This window comes from Channa argus, chromosome 15 (genome assembly GCF_033026475.1).
Source record: "Channa argus isolate prfri chromosome 15, Channa argus male v1.0, whole genome shotgun sequence".
In the NCBI taxonomy this organism is placed as follows: Eukaryota; Metazoa; Chordata; class Actinopteri; order Anabantiformes; family Channidae; genus Channa; species Channa argus.
Genome location: NC_090211.1, coordinates 21,210,505 through 21,225,221, shown reverse-complemented (window position 1 = coordinate 21,225,221; position 14,717 = coordinate 21,210,505). Strand labels below are relative to the sequence as shown.

Below are 14,717 nucleotides of genomic sequence, written 5' to 3'. Positions count from 1 at the left end.
CCCAGCTGCTGCCAACTACTTTGTGTAAATGTACTGTTAGTGAGACACTGGAGCTCCCACTCACATACATTATAGGAGCATATAACAACATAAACCACATCAACATCAAACTAGCTAAATTCTAAGACTTGCATTTGTGCCATAAACCACGTGTAAACCGCTGCTCTTTCCCTGAAAGTACCTCTGGACAACCGCTTTGTCACAGAACCTTAACGGGATCTTGCTTTGTTATATAGGTATTTGGTTCTTTTTTTTCTTTCTCTTTGGGAACTAACTTGATGTATTGATCTTCTGAAGCCACTCACTGCCTTCTTAGAAACCTTTTGTCCAAAAATGATTAGCCGGAAAAACCCATAAAAACGCTGACAATTATAGCGTGAGAGGAGATTTGAGAGGATAACAGGGCAATTTTCTTTATCAGTAAAGAAACTACTGTACAGCAGCAGCACATGAAAGTGCAGGACTTTATAAGCAAAAGCCCACGCAGGCAATGGAGGCAGGACACAGTTATGTCGTCCAATGTTAAGTGCGACCTCTTTGCTTAGAGCTATAATCTGATTATGTTCTGCTGGAAACTTGATGCACACGCCATATTTATGACAGGTGAACAATGGCTGCAGGTGGATTTGGTTTGAAATGATCATGGCACAGTTTGCTTAGTGTGTGGTTCTGTAAAATCTATTTGCTTGCCAGTGAAACATCATTGACCCACAGACGTGTGTTCGTCTTCTTTCTTGTCAGTCTTTTTAGTTTCTAGTCCTAGAAATAGTTCACACAGGTTCAGCCAACGTCCCTTCTAATTCGGCTTCATTAGAACCGTGTACCAAATTGGGAGCATTCAGTCACCGGCCTTTCATTATACTGCGTGGAAGACGGGCAGAGATAAAATACTTCTGGAGAGACAAACAGATGGGCTGTCTTTTGAGGCTTATTTTCTATATATTTCTTTGTGTGAAGAGATCCGCTCACTCCCAGCCAGATCATGTCTGTGAGCCATAAACACACAGTGTTTGTTACCAGACCAACATTTGCTGTGCCCGGTAATCCACACACTGGCTTCGTCCCTTGGCGGTCATGTGCTTTTTGCATGTTGGATGGGTTTGTTTACATTTGTTAGCGCTCGCTCTGTGAATATGACAAGACCTTGGAAAGTGGTGCTTGAAAGTTTGTGAACCCATTAGACGTTTCTGATGTTCTGGATAAATACGAGCCAAAACTAGAATAGGAATAAAGCTAATTAATCAACTGAGACAAAAACATTACAATTGTTTCTTTTTGGATAATGTTAGTCTTAAATATTTTTAGCAAAAGTATGTGAACCTTATGATAATATAAAGGGGAAGTTGGAGTAATGTGTTTTAACCAATAGGATGACAAGCGGGTGTCAGTCTGGGGGGGCACACACCAATTACTAAAGCCACAAATGATCAGATTAATTGACTTAACATGTTAACAAGTGGGGGTTTTGCGCATTTTCAGAAATTTTCACTGAAGTATTAACATAAATTGTAATTAGAAAACAGTATGATCACATATGTTAAGGTGAGACGTAGACATTACAGAAGTGATGCTTTAGCAGTTACTATGTTTTGTTTCGTCCGTGCTCGTCACACACAAAATGTCGCGGGTAAAACAGGGACGAGGCCTAATGAGCCGCACTGTAGCCTGCTCAGTGGAGCAGGAGCAGTTTCTATAAAGATAAATCAACTTGAGCTAAACAAGAAGCTGTAGAATGAAATTTGTAAGTTTGTAAATCCCCTCGTTACTTAAACCAGCAGGTCCCTTAGATGTTTTAGAACAGTCAGCCTTGACCGCTTTATTAGGTACACCTCAACACAAACAAATACAAAAGCTCTGACAAATGCATTTTCTTCTGAAACAAAGTTGTTGATTTTATGATTATTCGTGCGTTTGCATTATTTTTGAAAGGAGACAAAATGAGCAAACGGCTGTCACCAATGACCAAAAAGAGACCAAATAAGACAAAATGACCAGGGATCACTGAGACCAAAAACGCCCACACAGTGATTAAAAATGAAACCAAAAGTCCCAGAAAATAGCCACAAAAGAGAAAACAACAACAAATGAATATACACTACGACTACTAAAGACGTGACAGCTTACATTCTAGTCACTTTCTCCTTTCAGTCCTTTCAGTCCTCAGGGGCCCATTTCCCATCGGTCCGTTCACGCTTCCCAATAAAAGAATAGTAAAGTTTAGTTATATTAAGGGCCTGCTCCTCCAGCCGTGGGCCACAGGTACTTGTTGGATCTCCTGTGTATTTACTGACATTGAGAGAAGCCAGAATGTCCCAGCACCCTGTTCATGTCAGAGCGGCCTCAGGAGAGGTCGGAGCCGAGCGCTCCCGTTTTTAAAAATGCAATAGAAATTCCATTATTTCACACACATAAAACTAAGCTCTAATGATCTATTATTAATGTAAAAATGTACTGATTTATTCATGAAAGTCTTCCTTTGTCCCATCCCGGCCGCAGAGGAGGCTGCCGCAGAAATGGCACAGAAATGAAAAAATAGAGGTCGCTCTATTTCCCACCGTCCCTTATGGTGTATATTTATGTGTTGCAGGCCGTTGTATGTGACTCTGGTGTTCAGCACCAAAGGACAGAGGTACCTGCGGGTCGGGCTGGCTGTGGCTCTGTTTGGCTCAGTGGGCTACCTCAGGAGGATGGTGGCCGACGAGGGGAACCTTTCTCCAGATCAGGTAAAGCGAGAATAAATACTCGGGATCCTTGTACCTGCAGGCTAATGGATTTTCATTGTTACAGTAGACAATATCGAAATTATGGAATATGGAACCAAACAAACACCCATTATTATTATAAGACAAAAGTTTGCTTACACGCTTTATGAATTCACACAGAGAAATAAAAATGTGTGAATAACTACAAAAACTCTCTTACACTTTACCTTTGGTATTGTAACCAGATTTAATGTTTAATGAGAAACTTCATGGCTCCGCTTTTGTTCTAGTTGTGCAAGGAAGTCTGTCCTTAATTTACTCCCTGCACTACAACCTGACTTGTGGCTTTGTGAATCCACTCTGTGTTTACGCCTCTTTTTTTACCCTGGAAATCTGACAGTCACACATGCTGTGACCTTAGTAAATCCAGCTAAATAATCATAATCCTCTTTTAACACTTTTCATCCTGTACTTTGTGCCGTCCTCGCTTACAGTATGTACGTGAGACACAAGTACAACCTGCTGGGACAGTTTGCCACAAATGTGTTTGTTACAGACTGCTTCACATCTGCGCCTGAAAAACCGCCACAAAGCCCTTGATGCCCCCAAACTTCAGCGTGGACCTCGGTTCAGCTTCAATTTCCATATTTGAATCTATAAAGTGATTTAGCAGAGTAGCACAGCTCACCTGGAACATGAGCGTGATTATAGACGTATCTTATTCTGACCGCTACTGGCCAAAATACATTAAGCTGGATTTGAGATTAGCAGGAGAATAGTGCGGTGGTTGCTGTTCCATCAAGTGGGTTTAAAGTTCACCCTCGCTGCGTTATGAGATTTAGTCCTCCACTGTAATAGGGAGCTAATATGTGTTTGTGTGTGTGGGTTTGCAGGTGATCCTGACGGAGGTTTACTCCACAGGCTTTCAGCGCTCCTTCTTTGACGAGGATGATCTAACCAGCATCGCCGAGAATGATGTGATCTATGCCTTCCAGGCCCCGCCCCTCTACATCAGAGGAGGCTCTGCGCGGATCTCAGGTACGACACCTTTCAGTCACAGCACACCACACGTTTTTTAAATGTGGATGCACATAAGCAAACAGACCAATGTGATTCATTTGTTTATTGAAACATTCAGGAATTGGTCTGTTGGGAGAACATAACTTCACACAGAGCACTGTGAACTACATCTGCAGTGCAGTGTTCACTTCTATTGAAATGTGTGTTTCCACCTTTTACTTTTTTGCCAGAAAAACCCCCAAAAAGAGCAGCTGATGCAAATTATTCAGTTATTGCCAGTGAACTACCACAGAAGAAGAGAATGCAACAAGATGACATGGATTTCATTCAAACTGTGAAAAGATGAAAAAATGTAGAAACATGGTGGAAATCTGACCTTTGTGTTGCTTTCAGTGTGGGGAAGGCTACAGTCTCCTCATCAGTCCATATGCATCAGTTGATGTGACTACAGTCACATGATTCATGCACAGGTGGTGCCCGTGGATCAGCTGCTAGAGCAATCGTCCATGAACCCCAGGGTTCATAGTTCGAATCCGGATGTCTCCCGACCATGTGTCAGTGTCTTTGGACATAATACTCAGAGCTCTGTAACAGCACTATCGATTTGTAGCTGTCTGCAACATGTGTAGCTATACAGCAACAATTCCATCTCTGCCAGGTCTTTTTTTCAATAATTCAAATTTCTTTAAAAAATGATGTTTCCAGTGTTTGAAACGAAACCCACTTCAGATTTACATCTTTGTGTCATCTGTGTCTCAGCTACTGATGTTTTAGTTCTATATTTCCGTGCATATCGTTCATTTGATTCTCGTTTTGTACTTCACACACTACTCTGCTCTGTTATCCTCTCTCACAAAGCTGGAAGTCCCAGCTCTGCAAACACAGCTTTTCTAAGTGAAAAATGTGACTTTTAGTTCTTTAGTTTATGCTGCACAGTGACCACGTGGAGCGCTGGTGCCTAATGGCAAACACCCCCCTTGTCTACGGTCTGAGCGCTGGCACAAACCAAATCCCTCTGGCTTGGCCTTCTGGGACTGATATGGAGACTCACCACTCACCACCTTTTTCTGTGCACAGCTGATTGTGCTGTCGTTCAGACTCGTGCCTGCCCCGTGAGAGTTCATGTCAGATATTATCACATTTACATAAACTTCTTCAGAAAAAAAAACTGCAGTATTTGCCCCAAAATGTTTCCATAAGTCATTTCACTAAACATTGCATATTTAGGGCAAATAATTGAGCAAAACTACTGGTAATTGTGTTGTAACATGAAACTCAGTCAAATCAATTCACGCAGAGTGTGAAATACTGATGCGGCGTCAAAGCTCATTGCATCTCATGGATCAGTGCAAGGCATCCTTTCAGATCAGTATGTGAGGCAAAGGCTCTGACAGTCTCTGATTGACTGGGAGTGCGAGTCTTGCACCTAAAAAAATGTTTAACACGAGGCATCCGCAGCACGGCTCTACATTCACATGAGTTATAGAGTGTTGCTAATAAAATCTTTTTTTTTTTTTGAGTAAAAATATAATTTCACTAAACTAATTTATAAGCATCCCACTGGCTTCTCCTATATTACTTAAATCAAGTATGCGGTAAAAAAACAAGTCCAACTGCAGCTGATAAATGTTTTCTGCTAATAAATTTGTGATTTATTGAAACCTATTAAATCAAAGTAGCATATGAGCATAAAATGCTCCTTTTCTTTGCCTTTAGACTGTCTGGCACCATAAAATGTAATGTTTATGCCCCTTCTGATAAATTACTAAACCTAAAAAGTCTGATTTCTGAGAGACTCCTAATCAATTGTCCTGTGGGTAAGATATGAATCAAAATGAAAAGCTCTTATTAAAGCTTTATATATTGATCTAAGCATGTTTTTGGCAGTGGTGAGGTTAAGGTAAGGCTCTCATTGTAGATTTGGTCTTTAGGCAATAAAGCAAGTCACATGTTCAGTGTGGACAGATATTGGTATAATCTATGCTGGTATGTCTTCTGGGCAATTAAAGAATTACAATATATGTAAAATATTATTAATTCATGCTCCTCACTCCCTGGACTGAGGAGCATGAACAAAGTGAGGATCGAGTCTCCTGCAATGAATGAAAATATTACCCTTGGATTATGCTAAAGACAATCCAGCAATGATATGACCTTCCCACTCCTGACTCCCAGTCTCCCAGCTGTATAGCCTCTACATTTATGCCTTGCATCCCCTCTCCCCTGCACCAAATCCAGCCAGAACACGCTGTCAAGCAGTTATAGTTACTACAATGTCGTCGGGTTACAGTGGTCTGCTACAAAGCACAAGCGCTTTTGCTGATTGCCTCATTCCATTCCTTTAACACAGGTGCCTTCAGTTATTTATTTAATTTTTGAATGATTGGGATCTCTGACCGCATTGGTTAACATTCACACTTGCTAGTTTTAGCAAATGTGCTCAGCAGATTTTTGTTGCCTCCCACAAAAAAGTCATGTTTACTTCCAGCAGCTTGACAGATCCTAGTGTCACAATGACATGATCCCACTGTTCTGACACATCCTGCAGAAATGTCAGCCGAGCATCTGTTTACCTTACAGATCATGGTACAACAGCCTCCGTAATGTAGCTACAGCAGAGCAGAACATGCATTTCCTTTTTAAATAGATAATTGTGGAGGCCACACCTCCAGCCAATCAAAGAACAGGCTCATTATTAATACATGGTTCATATGAACAGCTGAAGAAACACCTGCCAAAGCGGGTGTTTAAAACATACTCAGTATGTATATGACTTTAGAAAAAAGGGGCCAATATAGCATTGTTTCATGTGCCAAACCACTTTTTTTGGTTGCAAGACCTTGACAGTTAAGGGGATTGGGGTGGGACTGGCTGTAGCTGATGATAGAGCAGATCCCTTTGGGGGCAGAGGTGTTTAATTATGGGCTTTAACGTCGTCTGGCTGTGTTTAGTCTGGCTCATCCCATGTGTCTGTTTGACAATGAGAGTGCAGAGGAATGATGAGTTCACAGGCTCCCTGTGGTTTCTCAGAATTAGTTAGAGGCTCTTGGATAAAAGGAGGATCATCAGGTTTATAGGCAGAACAGCATTCAGTCTGGGTGTGTGGGTTTCACCTTCTCACATGGTTTTACTGTGCGTGCCATTTTCAGCAATGCTGTGGGAATTGTCCAACGGTGTTACACAAGTGGAAAGCACACACACCTCCCCCTACTTTGATCATTATTCATCCTGTAAACAAGAGCGGGGGGGATCAGGAGCAGCACAGTGACAGGAGCAAGAAGAAATGTCTAGAAACAGTGCAGTTTGACAGGTAGCCATAAAAAGTCGGATTTAATGAGCGATGAGAGAGCCCCTCCCCAGCTTCCCTGTATAAATTCTGGCTCGGGCCATCAGGTGACCTCTGCTTTTATTGCAGTGTCATGAACATGTTTCACTGGGAGTTTAAAAGTAGATTCTCCCCATAAATCATCCCAGCAGCTGTCAGAGGTCGCTGGTCACGTAAATTACTGCCTGTGATTAAAGTGAGTTTTATCACTTGCTTGATTAGAGCGACATTAATAAGTGAAACTCTGTGCACACTTATCATTACTCTCCTTGTCAGGGTCAGGACACTGCAATCAAAGGTTTAATGTTAAAGCTTTGGTGCTTCATATGTAGACTTTGATTAGTTCTGAATAGGTCTCGTCCTTCATGCAGTGCACAGCTTAACGTCATCACACCCCAGTTATTTCTGTAAGAGGAGGGATGAACAAACATAAGACCTTTTCACACATCAGATACAGTGCTGCCTTCATCTGCCTGTTGAAGCGATGGCTTTGTGTCATTCAGACACTGGTCACTTCTCTTTCAGACAAACACACAACCAAAACAGAGGGAGCCACTGTACATACAAGACTGGACAGATTATTAATGAATGTGTTAATAACATATGAGGTCAGAAAATAGATGTATCACCTACTTTTACCCCTTTGACAAATGCTGGTCTGTTGACTATAATAATAAACCTCTACAACTGTTGACAGTTTTATTCTTTCAATTATGAATACTTAGTCCAAGTGGGTTTCAGAGCCTAGAAGGTTTGTTTGCGATATCATGACAATCTGAAGCCCTTGGACTGATGGGAAGTGCACAGACGCACAATGCAGAAGCCAGCAAACTCTTGACTTGCATGTCATGTCACATTTGGTGACCGGGGTTCTGTGTTTTGATTTGCTAACATGGCAGACGAAGTTAAGTGTGTTCCAATTTTCTCTTGTACCGTTCAGGGATCAACAGCTTGTCCCTTCAGGCGTCGCCTCAGCCGAACGTACTCGAACCTGCGGTCCTCTGATTCCCAACCCCACGCTCTACCACTGAGCCACCAGAAGGCATTTTTAAAAAAGCAATTGAGCAGCTCACAAAGATAATGAGGTTGCTGCTTGGAATACTTGCCCAGAAGGGAAGTTCCCATCAATCTCCCAACTGCTGTGACTCGTAGACCCACTCCACGTGAAAAACTTCAGTATCAGTACGTCATAATCTTCTATGTGCCTGTCAGTTAATAAGCCCGCTGGCAGTTCAGACTTGTGTTGTGCTGCAAGTGATGCATAAATTTTACCAGCACAGCTGCAAATGGGAGGACCTGGCCCAGTCTGCACAAACGTAGGCCACTTACTCAACATGCACTCTGATGTACCTGTGGAGGCTCTCGAGCTCTGAGACAAACATTTTTGCATACATGGACACAGCTTTGAACTTTGTGAAAGTGTTGGTGCTCTTGAGTGACGTTCATCTAAACACCATTGTCCCTTGCTGTTTCATGCTAACACCCTGGCAGCATCACTCAGATTGCAGATTTTTACGATGTTTCACTAAGGCGGGAGATCTAGTGTAGTGATTTGAAGAAGATGGCCGTTGCAACTTTTACAGAAAAGCACCCAGGCTGCTCATTCACATGGGAAGCCAACACGTTCAGATGTTGTCCAATTAACGGAAAAGGTTGCATGTCTGTAAGGGGCCGTAGAGGCTCAGTAACAGGATGCTCAGCAGTGGCATTTGCTGTGTCAGTGATGAATCATCCATCACGTGTAAGCAGAAGTATTTAATGAAACATTTGTGGAATGCACAGCCACCGCGGTCAATCAATACCTTTCACGTCAGTGTCTGAGTCTAATTTAGCATGTGATTTATCACCGTGAACTTGTGAGGAGCTGACCTGCATGTGAAGCCCAGAGGTCGTCAGCTGTGTGATGAGACAGCAGCCAGGCTGATGTCACAAGAAACGTGGGGGATCTTATAATCTCAGCTTTTCTCTGTCACTCAGTCAGTCACTCTCTACTGTGTTGGCAGAGAAACAAGGGGAACTGGAGAGAAGTGGCGCTGCCTGGCACCCCACCAGGACAGGATGCAGAGCAGAAGCTGCATCAGATAAGACCTCCTGCTGAGAGTGCAGGCAGCCATTGGTCCATCTGTTCTCCCCCCCTGAATCACTGTTCCCCAAATAGAAAGCTGCTGCCTCACCACTTTATATATCTCGAGTCTCCTCCTTAGTCGTTGTTAGAGGTGTTAAGTTTAAGGATCACATTTTCCATACATGAAATCTGTTCATCTTCCTCTGAAGGAGAAAATGTGAAATATCGTGTACTTCATGCTGTCAGCTGTCAAGGTAAAAGTAATGCCAGAAGGGGTTTTGATCGTCACAAAACAGCATCTCCCAGTTCTCGAGCCTCCCTCTTGTTTTTCATTCATTTGCTCCTCCATTCTCTGACTCTCTCCTGTGTTCTCCCTCCTCTACCAGGGTACCATCACAGCCTGCCATCGTCTCCATACTCCACCGGTCCTGAGGGTCAGAGGTTACCAACGTCTGGAACGTTGTCGTCGGAGTTCCTCAACCAGGGAGTGCCAGTCAAAATTCTTATGTTGGTGTGCAACGCTGCAGGTGCAGGCCAGCAGGCTATTAGGTAAGTTACAGTGGGCCCATCGAGGTTTGGACTTCTCAACAAACCAAAGCAATGAGCACTAAAAGAACAGGGACTGATCAAGGCAACTGTTAACCTCTCAATCCGTCCTCCTGCCAAGCATAAACTTGTTTTTAGTTCTGCCAAATAATTCCTCTTGTCGTCATCATCACAATATAAACTGTGCAAACACGTCTGCGAAAGATTGTAATTAATAAGAAAAGTCAACTTTGTGTAAAGTTCAGTCAAACAATACTTGTAATTCCGAAGTAACACACGAATATTATGTTGTAACAGTAATGTCCTTTACTCTGCTGCTGCTGCTGCTGCTGCTACAAATACACAAAGGTCGACATGTAAAACCAGTCAATAAAAGTCCATAAAAATCCTCCTGGTTTCGAAAAAGCCAGGAACAAGTCATAGTTTCAGGCTACACATCCAACATATCGAGGTCGTGTTAGCGCCACGGAAACACACACACAGTAAAATGAGCTTCAGTCTGACATCTGGCACAACACAAAGATCCATCAGAAACCTGGAAAGATCAATACAGGTGAGCGAGCACGGAGCAGCAGGATCCCATCCACCAGGGTCAGTGTCAGTTTCGCCTTCAAACGTCGTTGATCACACATCCTGCCTGTCTCGCTCTCATCGCATGACGGCTGGATCAAACATTTGTTTCTCTCTCCAGTTCTAGCAGCTGCATTTAAGTGTTTTATCTGGATAATAAAACAGAATAAATTCTGACTTTCACCTAAACGGTGAAGAGTGAAGAGCAAGGTTTTCTAAAAAAAGGCCCTTTGAAATCAGTGAGTCCACATGATATTGTCCACATGCAATATCCTGCTCTAATACCTAATTAAAGCAGTTTGCAGTTAGATTGCCTGTAATTTTAAGCTTTTTTTTTCTTCAATTCAGTTTTCGGTTCCTGTGCCGCGGTCACTCAACCCCACAGAAGGTTAATGTTACCATCCTCTGTGTGATTCAGCCTCATTATTCTGAAGTTCTCAATCTTATCTAATTATGATCTAATTATGTAGGTAAACTTTCAATCTTCGGCCCTTTTTTATTACACCAGCGAATGTACACTTTGTTACCACACTATCAAATCTCAAGCGCACAATGATGGGCTGCCCTCAATTAAATGTGTTTTATAATGAATGCGATCCATCGGAAGGATGGTCGTCCCTCTCCTCTTCTCTCTCTCCCCTTATCGTCTTCTCAGCTTCCACAGACTGAAATGAGAATTCTACTGATGGTGTTAATAATTATTTACATTACAATAGAATGAGGAGGGTCAGTCGGGGCCAGCGGGGAAGGATTCTGTTTTGTAACACCAGTCTCCTCTGTTTAAGGTTTGGACCTCCGTTCCTAATGAGGGAGGACCGGTCTGTTTCCTGGGACCAGCTGCAGCAGAGCATCCTCAGCAAGCTTTACTACCTGATGATCAATGGAGCTCAGGCCCAGGTACTGAGCAGCTATTTGTAAAAGGTGCAAATTGATAAACATGAGGAGATTTAGTTTCTGTAGCGGAATCCAAAGAAGAAGGCCTGAGAATGCATTATTTCTGTATTTTCTTTATTCCAACAAGCTACAAATCGGGCAGAACTGGACCACAGTTGCAGTTTATCCCTCTGCATTAAGTCACTAGTATTAGATGCTTGTAAAACCTTTATTTAATGGTCTTGTAGTGTGGGCGGTTGGTTTGTGTGAACATGGCTCCCTCCTGAAAAACCTGACAGTATTATTGGCTCAGGACAGAGCAAAGCTTGAAAACATGCCCAGCCAGAGACCCTGAGTGGTGCAGGTGGGAGGGCTGAAGCACCAGCTGGAGGCAGAGGGGAACTGGTCTCATCTTGCAGCTCCTGCTGCAGCACCACACCAGAGTCAGGGTACAGATCACGGTGCAAGTATAACGTCAAAGAGAGACTGAGGCGCATGTGGCTGCTCCGTCTGGGCTAGTTGGGGATCTACTGGAATTATGCCACAGTATTTCTGCTCATGCACACCTGAAAGTGTCCTGAGACCAAAGACCAAAATCCTGCACATTTTAAAAGTATAAAAGTGTTGTTTTAAATTGACAACTACAGTAATACTGTATTTAATGATTCCATTCCAAACGCTAATAAGCCTTTTATTTAATTTTGTTAGTGCACAGTGCAGCTGTGACTGCAGAAACATGGGATGTAATGATAGAAGTGCAATCAGCAAAGCTAAATTAGCTGCTGGCTGCTACAGTAAAGCTGCCTGTGTTTCAGCAAAGGACTGTGTGCAGCTAATCATGTAGCGAATCAGGTTTCTGTCTGTGTGGAGCCAGCTGACACACAGCTGCCGTGTAAAGCGTGGGTTGTATGAGGAAGGTGTTGACCAGCTTCCTGCACACTCGCTGCTCTTTGAGAAGTGCCAGAAGAAAAGAGGACGAGAAGAGTCAGGTGCAGCCATTTCAGTTCGCTGTTGGAGAGCTTTCGTCTGTTTTGTGCCCCGTGCTGTCAGCCATTTAATTAAAGCCAGGCTCTCACAGTATAATCAGTCTGCTGGAGCCTACCTCTGCCAAGAAAGGAGCAGTGCTCTGAGCAGATGTTTGCTCTGAATCTTTCATCTCAGCACAATCGCTAGTTTTTAGTCGTCAATGGATTAACACTCACAAGCGTTTTTTTTTCCGCTTCTGTTTTATTTTGGCTCCAGCAACACGGCCCCACTAACAGCCACTTTTCCTATTGCTGGCTTCAATTCACAGGTTCCTCATAACAATGGATCATTAGTGCCACGATCTCTATATTTATACTTATTAGGTAAACCAGTCAAACACCAAGTCGGCCTAACCCAGTCCTGCAGTAAGTCGTCCTCCCGTACATCCCATACTGGCATGAATGTTTAATAACTAGGAAATGTACATGTCCCCTGATTTCTGCTTTATCAATAATCTTCCCAGAGTTTACTGGAGTGTTCTTTTGTCTTCATGGTGTAGACTTTGGTGAGGGTACTGATTCAGCACTGACTGGACCTTCCAGATACAGGTGTAATTATACTACAATCCTTTAAATATTCACTGCACTCAGCTGACTCCATTTAATTAACTGTGGGATTTGGAAACCAACTGGCAGCACTTGTAAAGACTTCGGTGAGTTACTATAAAGGTGGTGAATCTTCACCTAATCATTTAGGGACTAGGGATGTTCCGACACCACGGAGTACTGACATTTTAGTGTACTAAATGTTTCTAGTACGAGTTGCTGGACAGAAAAATCCTCATCCATCTATTGCAGTTAGGCAAATCCCGCAAGAACAAAAATAATAATATTCTCTCATTTTTCTCTTGTTTAAACAAATATGGCGGTGCCTGGTGTTTAATAAATGAAACAACTTAGCTGAAATAAGCTAAAAAAAAAGAAACAAAGATGAGAATATTACAGATTTAGGGTGAGGTCCTGGATGGAGAGTGTGTAGAGTCTCCACAGGAAGGTAACATGAGGGTAAAACAACTTTGCAAAACAAAGTGAACTTCAGGTTCTAAGGCTCTGGTTGCTATATAGAACCATCGTTGTCGCTGATGTCAGTTGATAATATATTAATCATTTTTAAAATATTCTTGAGAAACATAAGAATGACCAAGTCTTAAACCACAGATGAAAACACGTCCGTTTCCTGTTTTGTGCTACATGTGTAAAAGGGCAGCTCTGGACCACAGTGTCCTGTTCCCCAGACAATGTCTGGAGTTAAGAAAACAAGAAAATGGCTCTAAAGCCAAAGTTAACAAATTTGACCTCTCAATGCATCCCTGCTCCCCTCAGCCTCCACAGTGCGTCACATACACACCAGTAAGGAGGCGCACACACACAATCAGTTTTTCTGTGTTGATATGAACACAGGTCAAAAGCTGCAGAAACTGCTGCTGTAAGTCCTGAAACTTGACATTACCACGATATTATTACATCACAGGACGGCTGCCATTTTCTAGTCTGGTGTAAACTCAGAACAGGAGTAGACTTTTGTGGAGGGGCTCTTCATAACCTGAGTAATGCGAGGCTAAAACTCCCAGCATAATGAAGCATAATGAAGCTCCTTGCCTGGGTTGTAATTGGAGATCAGTTGCTTTGTCAGGCACAAACAATGCTGCAATCACTCCCCCCCTCACACCGCCATCACTGAGCACACACATGGGTTGACCTTGGTTAAAGCCTACAGATTTTCACTCCCCGAACAGGATGCTGAGGGAGGTCTTCTGTTTCTTGCCCCCATCAGCAGTCACACACAGACGGTGGAGACACTGCTCAGATGCTCATTTCTTCATGTTTCCTCTCACACTGTAATGTGTTTATGGTCTGCTGTTATTCTCACTTCCTCTTCATGTCTGCCTGTAGTGGGAGGAACACAAACCTGTACACACATGTTTACACATGCACATGTTTTTTCTATCTTTCAAATGACAAACTTCAATTCAATTTAACTTTATTTATATGGCGCCAATTCACAACAAAGTCATCCCAAGGTACTTTACACAAAAAAGGCAGTAAGGCTATAAAGATGGTTTTTGGTCCTTTTGACTTGTCCTGTGAATTCAGGGTCACCACAGTGGATCGTTTGTCCACATGTTGATTTGGCACAGTTTGTACACCCGATGCCCTCCCCAAATCCTACCAGGCTTAGGACCGGCGCTGGACAGCTGGGGAGGGGGATGAGCTTTTGGCGGTTCAGCTTCTTGCCCAGGGACACTTTGACATGTGATCACAGGGAGCGGGGCACGAACCTTCAACCTTATGGTCAGTAGGCGGCCACTTTCTAAAGGGCACAGGAAGGTAGAGCGGTCGTCCACCAATCCTGCAGGTGTTGGTTCAATCCCCGTCCCCAACTCAGTTATTATCGGTGTGAGTGCCAATGGGGAGGTGTGTGCATCAACAAGGTGCACACAATAAAGTGGCTGGATACGTGGACAGTAAAGATGATGGAATTGAATTTGAATATTGTAAAGTCATTTTCTTCTGAAGCTGAATTGTGCAGGACTCTTGGGTGGTCTTTTGCTGGATCTCCCAGTGAGCTTGAGCAAGTCTGTAATGAACAG

The 14,717-nt window shown here is 43.0% G+C and overlaps 1 protein-coding gene across 2 annotated transcripts in view; it reads left to right on the top strand.

The window, feature by feature from the left end:
* Window positions 1-14,717, top strand: part of LOC137099285 (ubiquitin carboxyl-terminal hydrolase 43-like) — a 64,846-nt gene that overhangs the window by 32,093 nt on the left and 18,036 nt on the right. For both annotated transcript variants that reach the window (XM_067475921.1, XM_067475922.1), the window contains 4 exons: window positions 2,588-2,723; window positions 3,596-3,740; window positions 9,499-9,661; window positions 11,014-11,125. In XM_067475921.1, coding sequence (XP_067332022.1) covers window positions 2,588-2,723; window positions 3,596-3,740; window positions 9,499-9,661; window positions 11,014-11,125 — 556 coding nt within the window. The remainder of the gene's footprint in view (window positions 1-2,587; window positions 2,724-3,595; window positions 3,741-9,498; window positions 9,662-11,013; window positions 11,126-14,717) is intronic.